Below are 20,631 nucleotides of genomic sequence, written 5' to 3'. Positions count from 1 at the left end.
TCCATCAAAATACACAAGGTGGCGCCACACATCCAAAGACTACTCCTGACCTGGTGAGAACAAATTTATAGTAATTATTTCCACAAAACAAAGGTTAATATAACCAAACACAGACTGTTTGGAACAAATGCTAGTTCGCTTCCAAAAACAACAACAACACTGAAAAACCAACCATGCAGTCAACCAATGTAGCTGCTGTTAAATTGTAGCCTAGTCCCAAATCTGTTTGTGCAGTCTTACCAACTCTGACCATTTAAGTTGGAAAGACAGCACAAAACAGATTTGGGACCAAGCTAGTGAGATTAGTCCCTGGGCCAGGTCAGGATGACCCCTAACCTCTAAAACACCATGCACACGCGTGTGCTGACGTGCGTGTACCTGTACGGTGTTACAGTGCAGCTGACTAGTGTGGGGCTCGGTATGCGTGCTAGGGTCGTATCGACAGACACAGTTTGTGACGAGGGAGCCGGGACACTTTACAGTGACAGTACAGACAGGGACAGACGGAGGGGACAGAGACAGAGTCACATGGGGACACAGGTGCCAACAGGAAGAGAGAGAGAGAGGACAGAAGGAGAAAAAAAGATCCAGAAAATTCTTTAAAAGGGCAAGGAAAACAAAAATAATGGAATTCCTCTGTAAATGAAGATGGTAGACTTCACAATAAGACAGAGTATAGTGAGTATATTGTATAGTGGATATTTTCTATGGATCAGTGGCAAGCCCTGTGACTTGTTAGCCAGTTTCTCCATCCTCCCATCATTAACCAACTGATTGGAACCAGCAGGCAAATCACATATCATGTTCTCAAATCAAAACACTGACTGTGGCAATCGATCAACATAACGGCTCCGTCCCAAATGGCACCCTATTCCCTACACTACTTTTGTGTTGACCAGGGCCCATATGGCGCTGATCAAAGGTAGTGCACCGTGTCGGGAAAAGGGTGCCATTTGGGACGCATCATAGGAGAGTTGGCCAACGGGCTAGGAATGTGAGAACAACATTTGGAACATACAGTATGTCAGAATTAACATAGCACCTGAATCACATTAACTGTGACTCAGAGAGCCAACAGTATCACCTCTCAGAACAGAGGGAGTGACACTTCCTAGAAAAGGGCTTCGGTTTTGACGGGTAACCCATAGCTATTAAGTCTGTTTCCTAACGTGATGACATCAAAGGTTGAGGTCACATTTGACGGGTTCATGGATTGAGTTTTAAAACAACTAGCCCACATTCCTCTCCATCTCTCCAGCTCTTCCACCACACAGGCAGCTGAGAGAGAGGGGAGAGAGAAACAGAGGAATGGAAGGATGAAGGAATAAAGAGATGGAGGGAGAGGGAGGTGTACTTGGGACTTACGTGGCAGCAATGACCACCTCCTCAGTGGTGACTGGCTGGGTACGAGAGCGGTCCTGGATGCGTCTCAGTCGCCTCTCGATGGCCGCGTTCCGGGACTGGGGTTTGGGGGCGCCCCCGTCAGTGTTCCTCTCCAACTCCTGCGGAGGCCATGCAAGGAGACCAAAGTAATGTGTCATAATTTCAATGCAAAGCTCAAACTATCAGTTTTAAGGGAGCCCAATAGATAAAAATGTATTCCGATAGAATTCCAATACAGACTAAAGAAACGTGTTCAGTTAACCAGAGCCTCTGGAGTTGCCCAAGTACCTAATCAAAAGAGCGGAAGAAATGGTTGTTTGTTTTTGTAAATCTTAATGAAGCATTTGCATAGCGAGTGAAGGTGGACTTTGTCTTAAAATATGAGGAAAGAGTTAATCATGACGTAGCCCGAGGTGTTAGCATGAGACAGATTGAAAAGAAAGCACATGATCACTGTGCTTGACCTAGCCCGAGTGCCTGCAAAGACGGTCTATGTACTGACAAGATACTAACGTCTCCATTCTAACAAATGGAAATCAAGGTGTGCAAAGGCAGAAGGTGTCACCCGCGTCCACTTATATCAGTACATTCTTGCAAACATTACAAAACGGATATTTGATCAAATAGGCCTCACATAGCAAATTAGCATTTAAATGTTATGTTGAACGAACTCAAAACTCTCTCATTGACCTCCATACAAAAAATACCCACCTCTAAAACTTCACGCTTTATTTTTGTGTGAACATTTTTGGGGCGGGTCAGCTCTCTCGCTTCACCTCTTGTGCCAGTGTGCCCTCTTGCCAACTCCTTGTGGAATTGTCATGCCAACGACAGCAATGGAGTTGGCAAGAGCACAAAGGCTTGACCTGCTCTGCTTGAGCAAACTATGACTTCAGTTAAAAAATATGCTGTCTCTGTGTTATTACTATGACTTGGACAGCTTGGCACTTCTTAACAGTATATTCCACATGCAAGTTGGCCAAAAGACGACTCTGTATGGAAAAGTAGACAGTTTCAATGCTTATGCAGTTGATTAGTAGCATATTTCTCTCCGTCGGTCTGTGTCAGGCCTAAATCAAACTCAGAGTCAGCTGCTCTGCTCACAGCAATGTGTGGAGTAACTGAGTCACAGAGAAGGAACGCTGTGTGTGTGTGTGTGTGTGTGTGTGTGTGTGTGTGTGTCTACAAGCTCATGTCCACGCCTTGCTACCCCGAAGCAACGTAAACACAGGTGAGAGAATACACCAAAGCAACATTGTGTCTTTCGTACCCTGAAGAGAGACCGCTTGGCTGCAACACTCAACTTGGCCCTCTCATCCAACTTCTCTTCATCCACTAGAGAACGAGAGAGAGAAGAGACCGACAGAGAGAGAGAGAGAGAAACAGACAGAGAGGGGAGGAACCGAGAGAGAAAGATGAGAGCAAAAATCCAGTGTCAAATAGAGCCAGATTCTGAGAATCTTGAAAACCAATTCCCATAATAAAACAGCTTGCTTGAATCATGAACAGAACAGTGACATTAAATACCAGTCCAATGCCTGCAAATTGAAATACTACAGGCCAAAGGTTTATAATCATCATGATCATCACCATCTGTAATGTGTAGAAAACAAAGACAAGCTAAAGCTGCACTGATGCAAGTGACCGCAGTGTGTTTGGGAGGCAGACCGAGCAGCAGAGACAGACATACAGGTGTGATCTGAGAGGGGTACTACGAGGGGGTGGGGGGGGCTAGGTCCCAAATGGCACGCTATTCCCTATGTAGTGCGATACTTTTCACCAGAGCCCTAGTCTAAAAGTACTAAACTATCTAGGGAATAGGGTACCATTTTACCAGAGCCCTGGTCTAACAGTACTAAACTATATAGGGAATAGGGTACCATTTCAGACACACTGCAGGACAGTATGACATCACCTTGAAAGCATCCCCTTTGACTGACGCCGCACTACACTGCTGACTGACTGAGGGTGGGTATTAAACCGTGTGTGTGTGTGTTTGTTTATAGGAACCAGATGGATGAATAGTACTCTGCTCAGTAAAACTGTAGCCATGTTATGCTACTGTGAACACCAATAATGACTCTATAAAACTAGTTCAAATGTTTTTAGTTTCTACTTTAGAAAATCAGAAGTGTAATGACGAGCCTTGCGTCATTAAGCGGTTCTCATTAATGGGAATCTTTCTAAAATGTTTACAGACCTGCGGAGAGTAAACATCAACTTTATTCGATGGCATGCACTTTTACTTTTCAAAGCAAAGCTACAAACGTCCTTTTATCTTTTCCCAATGAAGTTCAAAAAGGAACTTACCTTCAGTGCTGGGTAGATCTGGGCCCAAACAAGACCTATAGGAGAAAAGGCAAAGAAAAGGAAAAACCAGTACTGAAGCAGTGAAATTCACCAGGACTCACATATTATTAATCCATTATCAAGTGGTAAGAAATCGATGGTAAAGGACTACTACTGTGAGTACAACTACCAGCGAGGCAGTGGAGCAACTGAGAGCAGACAGAAAGCAGCAGCCACAAGGGTAATGTGATGGGGTAGGTGGTGTTCAGAAATTACACCGGCTAAGTACCAAATTGTCCCCTATTCCCTATATAATGCACTACCATAGGCCTCTGGTCAAAAGTTGTGCACTATATAGGGAATAGGGTGCCATTTGAGACGCATGCACAGAAATCAAATTGCAACAGAGAGAGTTGTCCTGTCTAAGGCATTAGACAGCCTTACAGAAATAAGTCTGCTGAGAGAGAGGACTGCTAGACCTTAAAAAGTAAACAAAAGGAGTGATTCATCCGCCCGCGGGTCACATGAAATATCCACTGGCAGGATAGACTCAGCATGCAGGCGGTAGACCTTTGGGGTAAAAATCAGTTAACCCACTGTTCCCTCTGCGCCGAAGACATGGGTGTCGATTAAGGCAGCCCTCCACACCTCTCTGATTCAGAGTGGTTAGGTTAAATGCAGAAGACACGTTTCAGTTTTAGTTGTACAACTGACTAGGTATCCCCCTTTCCATTTCTAATTGCCTGTCTAACTCTGCAGCCCGGCTGAAGAGCGCAGAGCCTCAGCACACTCCACTGGCTTCCGGTTGAAGCTCACATCCACTACAAGACCATGCATGGTACTTGCCTATGGACCAGCAAGAGGAACTGTCCCTTCCTACCTTCAGGCTACGCTCAAACCCTACACCCCAACACGAGCACTCCGTTCTGCCACCTCAGGTCTCTTGGCCCTCCCACACCTACAGGATGGCAGTTCCCGCTTAGCCCAAGCCTTTCTCTGTCCTGGCACCCCAAAGGTGGAACTAGCTTCCCCCTGAAGCTAGGACAGGAAAGTCCCTTCCCATATTCCCCAAAAACATCTGAAACTGTACCATTAACGAGCATCTTAAAATAATCCCCCCACCCAGTAAAAAAATTGAAATTATTAAAATGAACACAAGTCTTTCCTGAACCAACATCGCACTTCACTTTTTTCACCTACTGACATATAAGTAGATAAAGTTGAGGAAAAGAGTACTTATTATGACAGATATTTGGTTGTCCCACCTAGCCATCTTAAAATGAATGCACTAACTAAGTCGCACTGGATAAGAGTGTCTGCTGAATCAGGGTTTCCCAAACTCTGTCCTGGTGTCCACCGGGCTGCACGTTTTGGTTTTTGCCCTGGATAAGCCTGTGTGCCTATGTACATGATATGTGAACACACAAACATGCTGTAGGCTAGTGTGTGATCCACGGTTGATTTAAGAAAACGCATGGTCTAGGGTTGCAAAGCTACCTGTAATTTACCAAAGTTACCAGAATGTTTAGTAATTTTGGTAAATAACAGAAAATCTAATTATACTTGAATAATAAACATTTTATTCATATAAAGTATATATTTTTTATATCCATGTCCATACGTTTCTATTATATAGACCATATAGTTCAAGAGAAACTAGCCTAATTAATGAAAAAACAACGGCATTATTTTCCCTATTGACTTTTTATAAAACTGCCACCAGTTTGAAAACGTGATGAATAATTGTATATATTTTACTTGTGATGAGGCCACACAGAGGGACAGAAATAATTACAGACACCAGCGATAACCTGAAGTTCCCAGTAATATACCCTCCCTTTGCAACCCTACTCTAAAGTAACACTTCCTTATAGGACCCTCTCTATAGTGTTTTCCTAAGGGGAGAAATAAGGACTATATTCACCATGCATGAAAACACCCAAACAGCCTACAGTACACGCGGCCTGAGAGAGAATGCATAGGTTTCTTGATGAGCCTGTGAAGTGAGTTCCTTCACAGCAGACTACTAGCCACTCTCACTAGTCTTCACCCATGGGAAGCGAGGACTAATTCTGTTTGCCATGCGTTAAAAAACACAGTACACACACTGTACCTATCAGATAGCTGTCTCTCAGCCGAGGTGATGGGCTGGGTCCTAAACCTCTCGGAAGTCTTTCTACTCTCTCCGGGGGAGATGTAGAGTCTGGGCCTGCGCCCCCTGTCCCCCCTCCATGGGACATCCGTACTGTCCCGCTGCCCTCTCCAGGGGACCCCCGTACCCCCCGGGTACACCAACTCTACCTCTTCCTCCCTTCGGGGTGCAACGCAGACAGGGAGAAGGGGCGATGGAGAAAGAAAGAAAGAAAGAAAGAAAGAAAGAAAGAAAGAAAGAAAGAAAGAAAGAAAGAAAGAAAGAAAGAAAGAAAGAAAGAAAGAAAGAAAGAAAGAAAGAAAGAAAGAAAGAAAGAAAGAAAGAAAGAAAGAAAGAAAGAAAGAAAGAAAGAAGAAAAATAGCAAGGTGAGGGAACGAAAGAAAGAGCAGGGAAAGATATGCAGTCATTTAACAGAGGCGAGCTTCCACACAAAATCCCAACCCCTGATTTTTTACATTGGAGGAGCAGTGGAAGCCATTGGCATGCAAAGATTCGCTTGATTGGCGACTACGTCGTGTTAAACACAACACACACCCCATACTGTCCATCAGCTAGTCCAGGCACTCAGCCCAAGAGAAAGCAGCAGTCAACCCCCCGCCGCGAAACGCTCTACTGCTAGCGTTAGTGATTGGATGAGTGTTTCTACTATGCGTTAGTAGAAGAAACCCTGTTCAGAATAATCACACCGATTATTTCAGTCAGGAGGTTGGTGTTAGCTAGGCAGGGCAGGGCAGTGAGCGAGATCCTGATAGAAGCCAGCAGCAGCTCCTAGCAGAATAGATTGTAGAACAGCACTGTACTACAGAACAGAACCACCTACAGCTTCGGTTTCCTGACGACTGGGGCAGTAGCAGTCGTAGCACCCTCCAGGTAGGAGTGGCGAAGCTTGGCCACAGAGACACGAGCGTCCCTGGTCTCTGGAGGGCTCTGGTCTCCGTTACTGATCCCATCCTCACTGGCCCATTGTTGCAGGACTGCTGCCTCTCTGACCCACCCTGGCCCTGGTTCTTGGGTCTTGGGGATGGAGCCTCTAGGGGCCCCAGTGTCCGACGTGGGGCGCCTGGAGGAGACGGGAGTGTCTGTGGTCATGGCTCCTCCCCTGGTCTGGATGTGAATGGCGTTGTCATTCCACGGTTGTTGGCGCTCCTCTGAGGCTCTGACCTCTGCGGCCAGCAGGCGGGAGACGTGTTCCCCTGTAGGTTTGATTGGATCAGGGTCTGTGTCCGGTTCCTCCAGTCTCATCCTGGTTCTCCCTCCTCCCATGCACTCTCCTCTGGGCCCCTCCGGCTCAGCCTTCCTCCCGTGTCCTACTCCCTGGCCTTCTCGGGCCCTGCTGTAGCCAGCCTGCTCCTCCTCTCCCCTGTTGCCCCTCCTGGGGCCGCTGCCACGCGGGTCCTCGGTGCTCTTCTCCCTGCGTCTGATCTCCGATGGCAGCACAGCTTTCCTGCTCTTCAGTAGTCCCTCCGTCCTCCCTTCCTGTCTGCCCTCCCTATGGGCGCCCCTCCCCTCCTCATCCATCTCTCCCTCCATCTCCTCTTCCTCCTCCGGCTGAGGCTGTTGGGGCTGCTGTGCCTTGGGACCGGGGCCGGTGTCCATGGACAGATAGCTGGGGTCATCACTGAGCCCAGGACGGGTGAGCTGAGGTTGGGGGTGAGAGTAGGCTGGCTGCGGGCCTGGAGGGTTGGTGGTGGTGTAGGCTGGAGCCTGGTGGTCATGGTGGTAGGCTGTGGGGCAGGTGGTGGCCTGGGGCTGGGGGTGTCTCCTGTACAGGGGGGCCTCAGCGACACGGTGGCCCAGCTCTGGACTCTGTCGGATTCCCTCCTCCCTGACGAGCCTCTCCCTAACTCTGATTCTTCAGGGAGAGACCGAGAGGGTTAACAACTCGCTGCAGTTGGTACTGAAACTCAGAGTGCAGCGAGAAAAGAGAAATAATGGTGAAAGCCCAACACATCCCTTTCCTTCCCTCAGCCATAAATCATTCCCTTTCCCCTCTACCCCTCTCCCTTCTCCCTTCTCAACCCCTCCTCCCCCTTATTAAAGTGTGTCTCCATGTATTTATTTATAGAAAATGGTCAAAATGTCATCAGTATCACAGATATCCCCAGAGAAAAATACCGTCATATGAATGTACTGTAATACCATCTGACCAGTGTGATACTAATGCAAAATGCAAGAAGAACTAAAACAAACAGGGAATCAATTGGCTGCAGAGCACAGTCAGACCACATGCTGAATGGTGGTGGGGGTTGGTTGGTAACATGCTAGGCTAGCTAGCAGCTGTTGTCAGGTGGTGGCTAATGCAACGCTAACAGTAGCACTTGTAAGACTTGTATGTGATGGTTGTGGGGTTCTGGGAGTGTTAAAGTAGTCCCTCCCTCTCCTCTTCCTTCTCTCGTCACCCGTCTCTACTACTCAAGGTCAGGGAGGACTCTTCCACAACAGTCTTCCACAACAGTCTTCCACAGCTGAGTAGGCCTGTGCCTGGATTCACAGAACACTTCATTTCTTATTAACTGCCATTTTGCCCTTACCTATAGACTTAAGAAGAAAGTTAAGCAAAGTTGCTATTCCTTGTATGAGATTGTGTTTTGTGAATCTGGTGGGCAACAGGGCCTAGGACTGGCTGTGGAAGGTTAGCTCACTGTGTCTGCTTTTCTCCTCATCTTTGAACGACATTCCTTTATGACTAAATCCAGAAGTCGTAGCTAGAGGTTCAGCTATTCTTCATTCTGTTAGGCTCACAATTCTAGGCTGATATCTGATGTACTGCAGAGAATGAGACAATACGTGACTTTACTGGCATCACCCTCACTTGTGGCTTTTTTGAAAGCCGTCTATTTACAACCCATTTGGGATTTGTGGCTGATAATAGGTTTATCTGGTCAGAAATGGATCGTATATCCTACCATAATAACAAAGTACTGTCAAATCCATGAATAAGGATTGACATACACTCAGAATCTCTTTTGGACTGCTCTGTCGTACCCACAAGAGTACTACTGATCTGAGCCCAGTTTAGGGTTGCAAAATGGGCCGGTTTTCAAGGAATCCTGGTTGGAAGATTACTTGAGTTAACAAGGGAATAAGCAAGAAATCAGAGAATCTTCTAACCAAAAGTTATCAGCAATTTTGCAACCCTAGCCAAGATCTAAGGAGATTTAGAGTAAATGTTTTGGGGTGAAATTGGAGCCAACTCAGCAATAATTATATTTGCAGCTCTAATTTCAAGTTCCTCTGACTGTGTGTAGGCCTGAGGGATAGAGACTGTACAAGATCTATATGCTGAGTCAAGGCCGCGAAAGGATTGGGGATGAGCCGTGACTAAAGGGTTTCTCTCACGGTCTGACTCCCAGCATCATCCTTTATCCTCCCTTCTCCCGTTACTTACAGTAAGTACTCTATTGCAGGACTCTCCCTCTTGTTTCTCTACTGACTAGGCCAGACAGTCTGGCCTAGTCAGTAGAGAAACAAGAGGGAGAGTCCTGCAATAGAGCACTTACTGTAAGTTTGGCCACAACTCTATAAGGCATTGAGACAGAACCGGCTTTAGAGTCACTGGACAACACGAAGGGGGCGGGAAGGAGGGGGGTCATTTGGTCAGTGAAATGAAAACACAGCAACACACCCATTAATGTTGATGAGGAATGAGGTCTGATGTGACAGTGGCATAACAGGCTCGGTTAAAAGATGGGAATGTGGAGGGAAGGGAGGGAGGGAGGGGTGGAGGTAAGGGAGGGTCAAACACCCTGTACCTGGAGGGCCAGTTGATAAGGGATTGGGTGTTGCCTTCCGAATCGGTCTGGAGGAACCAATTGCTGGTTAGTTTCACCTCCGGGCTGCACCAATGGGATGGGAGACGCAGTGAGTCAGCGACACTGGGGGTTGCATCCAAAATGGCACCCTATTCCTTATGTAGTGCACTACTTTTGACCGGAGTCCTATGGAGCTCTGGTCAAAAGTAGTGCACTATTATAGGGAATAGGGTGTCATTTCGAACGCACCCTGGGTGAGTGAGTGGCTAGGCCGCCCCGAGCATTTCACTTGCAGCACAAACACAACTGACTTCACATTTAGCATGACCAAGAAACATCCATCCATCTGCCTTGTACTTCAGTGGATATCCCATTCTACTGGGAGCTCGGTTATCATTCTGGTATTTGGAGAGATGTCAAACTATGAAACAATAAATCCTATCCGGGAATGTTCATCGAAATGAACAATGAAGAGACATCAAATGGGGCTTGGGAAAATGATAGGACACGCAGACATGACACACAGCAGCATGTATCGCAATGCACAGTACCACACCTCTGGAAAATTTGACCTACAGTAGATCGTTTGAGTATTGATATGTAGGCTACGTATGCCTTTTTTAAAGTGATGTAGTTCTGTCCTTGAAATGTTCTTGTCTATTAAATGTTCTGTATTATGTCATGTTTCATGTGGACCCCAGGAAGAGTAGCTGGGGCTTTAGCTAATGGGGATCCTAATAAAATACCAAATAGTAGACATTCAACTGATGTAATAACGGCACAGTGCAACAGCGGTGTGCCAAACGCCATCTCGGAACGCACAACTCGTCGATCCTTGTCACAGATGGGCTATTGCTGCAGATGACCACAACGGGTTCCACTCCTATCAGCTAAAAACAACAAGTAGAGGCTCCAGCGCCATCAACACTGGACAACTGAGGAGTGGAAAAACATTGCCTGGTCTGACGAACCCCGGTTCTTGTTGCGTCATGCTGATGGCAGAGTCCAGATTTGGCGTAAGCAGAGTGAGTCCATGGACCCAACCTGCCAGGCTGGTGGTGTAATGGTGTGGGGAATGTTTTCCTGGCACACGTTAGGTCCCTTGATACCAATTGAGCAACGATTGAACAACACAAAACTGGCCACTGAGTGCATGTCCTTCATCTGTCCTACCAGATATCCAGAGCCATGCCCTCACCCAGCAGAGGGCAAAAGCATGTGACTCAGAGGGTTTTCTAAGAGAGCGAGCGAGAGAGCTGCTCCGTGTCTTAAACGCTAAACTCTTTCTCCAGGTGGGCGGCGTGGCCTTGCTGGCTTTCATCTGTGTCTCGGTCTGTGCTCATAGCTCTGACCGAGGAGTCACATCGCGCCCCGTAACCCAACACCCATCCCGATGGCTAACGCAACACAGCCGCTGACAAGTTTTGAAACCGGAGAGAGAGAGGGCGGAGAGAGAGATAGAGATGCCTTGTGGGATGTGGAATGGGAGCATGTGTCTCTAATCGTTTCCCCTCAGTGAGTCAACGTTTAGCACCAGCAGGTTACAGCTAGCTGGCTGTTAAATTTAGCCTGAGGGACTGAGGAGAGAACAACTCCATGTCTCCAGACTAGACACAACACTGCATTGGACCATGAATCCCAAATAAAGTATCCCTAAATGAACATCTAATATTGTGTCTTTGTTGGAATTGCATTGTATCAGCAGTCTCATAACCTGGGCTTTTGTTGACTTTATGACTTTGGCTCAAGTGGGTTGTGCAACTGTTCAGCGAAGCAACAAATAAAGCTGCTCCTTAAGTTTGATCAACTATACCCTACAAGTCGCTTTTCAACCACCTGAATATTCTGGCACAGAAAGAAAATACATGCAGTGCCTTCAGAAAGTATTCATCCTCCTTGAATTATTCCACATTTTGTTGTGTTAAATATATTCTCACCCATCTACACAAAATACCCCATAATGAAAATGTGTTGTATTGAAAAATAAATCTCTCACCTAAGTATTCACACCCGAGTCAATACTTTGTAGAAGCACCTTCGGCAGCGAATACAGTTGTGAGTCTCAAAGCTTTCCACACCTGGATTGTGCAACATTAATTAGCCTATTATTATTTTCAAAATTCTTCAAGCTCTCTCAAACTGGTTGTTGATCATGCTAGACAACCATTTTCAGGTATTCCCATATATTTTCAAGTAGAGTTTGGACTTAAATAACTCAGCACTGAGGAACATTCACTGTTTTCTTGTTGAGCAACTTCAGGGTAGATTTGGCCTTGTGTTATAGGTTATTGTCCTGCTGAAAGGTGAATTAATCTCCCAGTGTCTGGTGGAAAGCAGACAACCAGGTTTTCCTCTAGGATATTGCCTGTGCCTAACTCCATTCAGTTAAAAAAATTATCCTGAAAACCTTTAACCATAACATGATGCAGCCACCACTATGCTTAAAAATTTGGAGTGGTACTCAGTAATGTGTTATATTGGATTTGCCCTAAGCATAGCAATGTATTCAGTACAAAAAGTTAATTGCTTTGCCACATATTTTGCAGTATTACTTTAGTGCCTTGCTGCAAACAGGATGCATGTTTTGGAATATTTTTATTCTGTACAGGCTTCCTTCTTTTCACTATCAATTAGGTTAGTATTGTGGAGTAACTACAATGTTGTTGATCCATCCTCAGTCCGTCCCCCCCCCCATCACAGCTATTAAATTTTAACTGTTTTAAAGTCACCATTGGCCTTAGTAGTTTCCTTCCTCTCTGGCAACTGAGTTAGGAAGGACGTCTGTATTGTTGTAGTGACTGGGTGTATTGATACACCATCCAAAGTGTGATTAATAACTTCACCATGCTCAAATGGATATTGCATGTATTTTTTTGGTTCTCTCACCCATCTACCAAATAGGTGCCCTTCTTTGCGAGGCAATGGAAAACCTCCCTGGTCTTTGTGGTGATGGAAAGTCACTGCTGGACTGAGGGACCTTACAGATAATTGTATGTGTGGGGTGCAGAGATGTGGTAGTCATTTAAATATCATGTTAAACACTATTATTGTACACAGAGTGAGTCCATGCAACTTATTATGTAACATGTTGAGCACATTTTTACTCCTGAACTTATTTAGGCTTGCCATAACAAAGAAATTGAATACTTAATGACTAAAAGACATTTCAGCATATCATTTTTAATTTATTTGTAAAAAAAAATTTTGAAAAACTTAATTCCACTGGCATTGTGTGTAGGTCAATGACAAAAATTCTCTAATTCATTTAAAATTCAGGCTGTAACAACAAAAAGGTGGAAAAAGTCAAGGGCTATGAATACTTTCTGAAGGCACTGTAAATGCAGCAACATCAAACACGATGCAGCAACAACAAAAACTGGACCTGGGAGGACTTCAGCTGTGTGTAAAGCCTGTTGGATTGACTGAGCCTGCTGCTGCATGAACAGATCGCTCTTCCTCTATGCTATAAATTATTGTGTGCATCCCAAATAGTACCCTGTGCAGTATTTACTGCACTACTTTTGATCTGGTCAAATGAAGTGCACTATATAGGGAATAGGGTGCCATTTGGACGCAGATAATGTTCCTGCCAAGAGGACGACCTCGTGAGAGTTCTGTTAAAAGGATCAAGGAGACTGAGTGCGTGTGAGAGAGAGGGAGAGACCGATGATCCCTCTCCTCCTCTCCATCCGTTTTATTTACAGTAAGGGGAAAGATACTGTACAGAGAGAGAACCTTAACAATAGGAAGAGAAAGAGCGGGGAAGAGAAAGAGGACTAGACAGTGTAGTAGGTCGGTCCACTCACCCCTGTCTGCCGAGGATGTTGTGGGCCTGTTGCTCTATGAACAGGTCCCCAGGGGACACTCCCTGTTTGGGGGAGGGCAGCGAGGACTTCCGGGTCGTCTTGGGCGAGCTGGGGGGCACCCCTGTGATGGTGTAGTCGTTAGCGACGGGCACCTTGGCCGAGGTGGGCGACGATGACGTCACATCCATGTAGCTGGCGGAAGAGGGAAGCGGCGGCTCGAGGGCGCTGATGTTCCTCTCCTGCTGCCCCGCCCTGCGCTGGTTCTCCAGGTTCATCACCCTCTCCCTCTCCGTGAACGAGTCCACCCTGGGTCGCCCCTGGCAAGGCTCGCCGGAGCCTTGTGGCTGGGGGGCCACTCTCCCCACCCTGGAGCTACCTGAGGTGAAGGAGGGTTCATCCCCCACAGACTCCGCCCTGGGGCGTGGCTTGACATTTGTGTAGCCCTGCTGCCTCACCAAAGAGGTGTCAGACTCCTTGCGACCACGGGCGGAGCCAGCTCGGGAGGAGAAGTGATCGGTGGTGGCATCTGGTTCCTGGTCCAGAGACATACCGTAGCGCTCGGCCAGCTGCCGACGCCGTTCCGCCTTGTAGCGAGCAATCCGATCTGCCTTGGAGTCCAGGTCGGTACCTGCGGAGTCAGAGCTGTAAATGGGTTCAGTTGGGACGGTCTGGCCCTCAGGCCGGCTCCGGGCTCTGGACTGCCTCTCTGGAGCAGAGACCTGCTGATGGGTCATCATCTCTGGACTCTCCATGTCCTCCCTACTGTAACACTGCACTGTGACAGGGGATAGACAGAGACAAAATCTTTAGACCAAATCTACACAAGTAATACACAGTGTACAAAATATTATGACAATACAATAGCTAGCAGCATTAGTTCAACGCTTTCATATCTTGACAAATTTAGGATGTTCTGAGGGCAAAAGGTGGCGCAACAATATTTGTACGGTGTTCCTAATGTTTTGTACACTCAGTGTATATAATGTATGAAGTCAATGCATATCTTCCAAATGACTAAGCTCATATCCAAAAGCGTGGGTCGGGTTTCGATAATTATATACTATACGGAGCTCTAGCAATGCTCAAGTTCTGTAATTCTTTGGGTCGTGCAAGTAGCTCAACACTAGGTACAATGTGTGCGGTTTAGTGATCCTCACCGACACAGGGGTCACAGGTGTCCGAGGCGCGTGTGTAACGGGGTGTGTCTTCCTCTAGCAGCCGATTGGTTACTAGGCCGGGGCAGCTGGGTAATATGGCGGGCTGCACCTCACTTTCTATACCCTCCAACCGCCGGGCAATCCTCTCTTTCCTACACAGAGTCAGACACACTGACTGACATGACAGAATACCTGTTTGAGTGGCCACATGCTGAGGACACACGTTATTCATCACAGTCACCACTACAATAACTGCTTGCTTCATTACATGGTTGAGGGAGCTGAACGTCGTAGTCGTACCTGTTCATTTCCCAGCTAGTGCTTGGGCTGATGCTTTCAAAACGCTTCCTCAATTCTGAAACTGGATGGATGAAAACAAAGTTAGGTACAAGAGGAAAAATGTGAGAGTTATCAATCATGTTTATAAATTCCCAATTCAGTAGTCATGATAGGAGAAAGGCATCACAGCAGATGAGGTTGGACAATTTAAGCTCATTATCCAACAGAGTTGAATGTAGAGTTTAAACAGATCTGGGACCAGGCTACTTTCACATCTAGAGCAAGAACAGATCTGTTTGTTTGTTGGTCTTGTTTTTTAACTATAATGAGGTGACGATTCCTCCAGCTACTCTGTTCTCTACAACACAGTGACAAATCGCTGAGAGAGACATTCACAAGGAACTGACAAAATCTGCACCCCGCCTCAACAATAAAAGATATGAAGTCCAAACTGCAACTGACTAATTGACCGAGCATAGGAAGTGGTTATACACACACATACATACAGTTGAAGTTGGAACTTTACATACACTTTAGGTTGGAGTCATTAAAACTCGTTTTTCAACCACTGCAAAGTTCTTGTTAACAAATTATAGTTTTGGCAAGTCGGTTAGGACATCTACCTTGTGCATGACACAAGCACATTTTCCAACAATTGTTTACAGACAGATTATTTCACTTACAATTCACTATCACAATTCCAGTGGGTCAGAAGTTTACATACACTAAGTTGACTGTGCCTTTAAACAGCTTGGAAAATTCCAGAAAATTATGTCATGGCTTTAGAAGCTTCTGATAGGCTAATTGACATAATTTGGGTCAATTGGAGGTGTACCTGTGGATGTATTTCAAGGCCTACCTTCAAACTCAGTGCCTCTTTGCTTGACACCATGGGAAAATCAAAAGAAATCAGCCAAGACCTCAGAAAACAAATTGTAGACCTCCACAAGTCTGGTTCATCCTTGGGAGCAATTTCCAAACGTGTGAAGGTACCACGTTCATCTGTACAAACAATAGCACGCAAGTATAAACACCATGGGACCACGCAGCCGTCATACCGCTCAGGAAGGAGACGCGTTCTGTCTCCTAGAGATGAACGTACTTTGGTGCAAAAAGTGCAAATCAATCCCAGAACAGCAAAGGACCTTGTGAAGAGGAAAAAGCCACTGCTCCAAAACCGCCTTAAAAAAGCCAGACTACGGTTTGCAACTGCACATGGGGACAAAGATTGTACTTTTTGGAGAAATGTCCTCTGGTCTGATAAAACAAAAATAGAACTGTTTAGCCTTAATGACCATCGTTATGTTTGGAGGAACAAAGTGGAGGCTACAAGCCGAAGAACACCATCCCAACCGTGAAGCACAGGGGTGGCATCATCATGTTGCGGGGGTGCTTTGCTGCAGGAGGGACTGGTGCTCTTCACAAAATAGATGGCATCATGTGAAAGGAAAATTAGGTGGATAAATTGAAGCAACATCTCAAGACATCAGTCAGGAAGTTAAAGCTTGGTTGCAAATGGGTCTTCCAAATGGACAATGACCCCAAGCATACTTCCAAAGTTGTGGCAAAATGGCTTAAGGACAACAAAGTCAAGGTATTGGTGTGGCCATCAAAGCCCTGACCTGAATCCTATAGAACATTTGTGGGCAGAACTGAAAAAGCGTGTGCGAGCAAGGAGGCCTACAAACCTGACTCAGTTACACCAGCTCTGTCAGGAGGAATGGGCCAAAATTCAAGGCTACCCAAAAGGTTTGACCCAAGTTAAACAAGTTAAAGGCAATGCTACCAAATACTAATTGAGTGTATGTAAACTTCTGACCCACTGGGAATGTGATGAAAGAAATAAATGCTGAAATAAAATCACTCTACTATTATTCTGACATTTCACATTCTTAAAATAAAGTGGTGATCTTAACTGACCTAAGACAGAGAATTTTTACTTGGATTAAATGTCAGGAATTGTGAAAAACTGAGTTTAAATGAATTTGGCTAAGGTGTATGTAAACTTCAGACTTCAACTGTACATACATACATACATACATACATACATACATATCTTCCCTGTGTCAAGACATTTTTGCCGAACAAGCTCTATTTTGGTGGCCTCTGGTACATTCTAATGCTATGATTTGAGCCGAAATGCACAGCGACATTATTGAATACTTTATGGAGATGTCTTTACAATTTAAATGACTGAAAATGTATGAATTCAGTGTATTGTTAGTCGTTTTGGATATTGTTCAGGCCTAGATCAGGACTATCAGAACATCAAACCTGTCTTCTCTTGAGATGAAAGTATTTTACTGCAAGATATTCATTGCCACAATGTTTGTTCTTCAAATTATATTTGATTAAAACAGAAATTAATTAAATAGCCCAAATTACCTCCTTTATATTCATTCAAGGTTACATTTTAAATCAAACAAATTGTATGATGGGCACTTTTTGTAATTACAAAAAGGATCTCTATAAAAAAAAAAAAACAGAACGCATATCGTTCATTCTAGCGGAGAGGGCTCGACTGACTTTTTTCTGACTAGTGAATTGAAAAGTAGCCTAGTTGATTTAAGTAGAAAAAGTAGCCGGCTGAAAATGAGACTAATCGGCTGTTTAGGTGACAGCCGGCGCTAGTGGAAAAACACCGTCTTTCATGTGATTGATCTTAAAATAATGACCGCGTCTAGTGCCTACATAGAGGCACCGGAGATATCCCTCAGAATACACCCAGACCCATAGGAACAGGCCACAGTCAGGTAACGGCCTATTGGATTGGATCAGATTCCCCCTTTAAGGTTCACACACGTCGCACCGAATGTGGATCTAAAGTTTGTCAGCCAACCACCCGTTGTAGACATCTGACTGCCAACATTTTCACTCAATTCTACATGTAAAATCGGTGCACACACGTTTCGCAAAGGACAGATATCGGTAAGCATATCGGAATCGGCCCAATGTCTAGTTTAACGCCGACGTGCAAAACCGATGTCAAAGCTAACGTGCATACCTATATAATGTTGGTAGATGACACCACGAAAAATACAGCACTGCACAGAACAAAATGTAGAAAAATACTAAGCGCACACTTCCGACAACTAAACAAGTTCAAGTCGAGCAGTCATTTGAAAGAGTAAGAACATTTCATTGAGACAACTCAAAAAGACGAAATCCATTAAACGCCAGAATAATGGAATTCATTGCCCTCCACAACCAACCGTTCTCTGTCGTGGATGATGTTGGCTTTCGCCGACTGGTCGAGCACCTCAAACTCCAGTACACACTACCAAGTAGGCACTATTTTTCATATGTTGCCCTACCGGAGTTACACAGTATTGTTAAAACGCATATCCCTGAGCTACTTACTATGGGCGTCACTGCTATTAGCTCTACGAATGACATTTGGACCAGCGATGTCAGCCCCATGAGCATGCTGAGTCTGACAGCACAGTGGGTCAACAAGGATTTCGAACTGAGGAAACCGTATTTCATGTTCAAGAATGTGCTGGTTCTCATACCACTGCTGCCATTTCAATGGCATTTGAGAACATGTTTAAAACATGAACACTCCTAGTTCCATTCGAACAACTGACTGGAGAAATAAGCTCAACTGTGTCTGCAGCAGACGTGATACCCTCTGTCATGGCATTGAAACGCCTGCTCAACAAAACTGCCCACACATACTGTGGGGTTAAAACTTGCAAAAGTACTCTACAAGAGGCTGTGAACAAGCAAATCAGTGGCATTCTCTCTGAGCCTCTTTACTGTGTCGCCGCCATGCTCTATGCTAGGTACAAGGACCACCTCTTCAATGCAGACAAGAAACAGGGTTTTACATGAAATGTTACAGACACAGCTTGACAAGATGGAAACGGACACAGTGACAGTGCACACCGAGGAAGAGAGGCCAAAGACAGACAGAGCTGAAACTTCACTGGTTGACATGTATGACGAAATCTTGGTTGAGAATGAAACGACTGAACAAACAAAACAGCAAGTAAGTGAAAGAAATAGATTTTGATTATGTTTTACTGGTAATGGAGACATACGTAAACGCCAACAAAATAACTTTTTGGTCAGTGTGTGTGTGTGTGTGTGTGTGTGTTATCACTATTTAACTGTACTAGAATTCTTAAAAGGCCGCTAAAATTTTAAATAACGGTTATTGGTATCGGTTTTTCTGGCAGGGAAAATATTGGATATTGGTATTGGCCAAAAATGTAATAATCGGTGCATCCCTACTTTTACAAGAGGGTTACTGCTCCTGTCAAGAGTCTTCAAACTCCAGTTCCATTACATTACATTTTTACAGTTCCCCCATTTGAACCACACACACACACACACACCACACCCAGGACTACACACACTATCACCTCCTAGCCCACACACACACACGCTGTACCCGTAAAACCCCACAATATTATCTCTAACTGAACCTTATCAAGGCAACAAGTGCCATCAAACAAACCTTCCAACCAACACAGTCGCACAATAGAAACCACTTCCCTCAGCCCCATAACCCTGGGAAAGTCTCTGTCAGAGAATGCATCCCAATGGCTCCGGATCAAAAGTACCGCACTATGAAAGAGAATATGGTGCCATTTTGGATGCAGACTTTGTCAGATAGTCATGTGTTTCATGCAGCACAGCACGCTGAAACCACCGAGTCACCTTTGGGGAGGTTTGCCAAGAGTTTGACATCTATATCCTTGGTGTTCTTGGCTGGGTCGTCCTTCCCTTCAAACGAAAACTCTTTCTGGAAGCTGCAGAGGGGGCAGAAATAAAAACTGAATAACTCAGAACAGGTCAGAACAGGTTACGTTTCAGTAAAGAGAAATTAACAATCTGATTATACTCTGGTGGCATCCCAAGAGACTGAAAAACAGCTTCTATCTCAAGGCCATCAGACTGTTAAACAGCCATCACTAACACAGAGAGGCTGCTGCCTACATACAGACTTGAAATCATTGGCCACTTGAATAAATTCATCACTAGTCACTTTAATAATGCCACTAATAATATTTCCATATCTTGCATTACTCATATGTATATACTGTATTTTATACCATCTATTGCATCTTGCCTATGCTGCTCTGTTATTGCTCATCCATATATTTATATGTACACTACCGTTACATTTTTTGGGGTCACTTAGAAATGTCCTTGTTTTTGAAAGAAAAGCACATTTTTGGTCTATTAAAATAATATCAAATTGATCAGAAATACAGTGTAGACATTGTTAATGTTGTAAATTACTTGTAGCTGGAAACAGCAGATTTTTTTTACAGAATATCTACATAGGCGTACAGAAGCTCATCATCAGCAACCATCACTCCTGTGTTCCAATGTCACGTTGTGTTAGCTAATCCAAGTTTAGCATTTTAAAAGGCTAATTGATCATAAGAAAACATTTTGCAATTATGTTAGCACAGCTGAAAACGTGTGCTAATTAAAGAAGCAATAAAACTGGCCTTTTTTAGACTAGTTGAGTATCTGGAGAATCAGCATTTGTGGGTTCGATTGCAGGCTCAAAATGGCCAGAAACAAAGAACTTTCTTCTGAAACTCGTCAGCCTATGCTTGTTCTGAGAAATGAAGGCTATTCCATCAAGAAATTGCCAAGAAACTGAAGATCTCGTACAATGCTGTGTACTACTCCCTTTACAGAACGGCGCAAACTAGCGCTAAGCAGAAGAAAAAGAGGAGTGGGAGGCCCCGGTGCACAACTGAGCAAGAGGACAAGTACATTAGAGTGTCTCGTTTGAGAAACAGACACCTCACAAGTCCTCAACTGGCAGCTTCATTAAATAGTACCCGCT

General features: G+C 45.0%; 1 protein-coding gene across 21 annotated transcripts in view; it reads right to left on the bottom strand.

The window, feature by feature from the left end:
- The window catches only part of svila (supervillin a), a 138,997-nt gene that overhangs the window by 34,455 nt on the left and 83,911 nt on the right, over positions 1 to 20,631 (bottom strand). For 14 of the 21 annotated variants that reach the window (XM_014157531.2, XM_014157528.2, XM_014157512.2 and 11 more), the window contains exons 3-13: positions 19,485 to 19,576; positions 14,841 to 14,901; positions 14,541 to 14,692; positions 13,384 to 14,158; positions 9,578 to 9,661; positions 6,646 to 7,677; positions 5,786 to 5,983; positions 3,694 to 3,728; positions 2,654 to 2,718; positions 1,366 to 1,502; positions 379 to 474 (exon numbers count right to left, since the gene is read on the bottom strand). In XM_014157531.2, coding sequence (XP_014013006.2) covers positions 379 to 474; positions 1,366 to 1,502; positions 2,654 to 2,718; positions 3,694 to 3,728; positions 5,786 to 5,983; positions 6,646 to 7,677; positions 9,578 to 9,661; positions 13,384 to 14,158; positions 14,541 to 14,692; positions 14,841 to 14,848 — 2,582 coding nt within the window. In that variant the 5' untranslated portion in view covers positions 14,849 to 14,901; positions 19,485 to 19,576. Of the gene's footprint in view, positions 1 to 378; positions 475 to 1,365; positions 1,503 to 2,653; positions 2,719 to 3,693; positions 3,729 to 5,785; positions 5,984 to 6,645; positions 7,678 to 9,577; positions 9,662 to 13,383; positions 14,159 to 14,540; positions 14,716 to 14,840; positions 14,902 to 19,484; positions 19,577 to 20,631 lie in introns of all 21 variants that reach the window. The other 7 variants (XM_014157529.2, XM_045702147.1, XM_014157519.2 and 4 more) reach the window with 7 other exon arrangements.

Source organism: Salmo salar, chromosome ssa19 (assembly GCF_905237065.1).
Source record: "Salmo salar chromosome ssa19, Ssal_v3.1, whole genome shotgun sequence".
In the NCBI taxonomy this organism is placed as follows: Eukaryota; Metazoa; Chordata; class Actinopteri; order Salmoniformes; family Salmonidae; genus Salmo; species Salmo salar.
The sequence above is the reverse complement of the archived record's forward strand: the minus strand, read 5'-3'. Positions and strand labels throughout refer to the sequence as shown.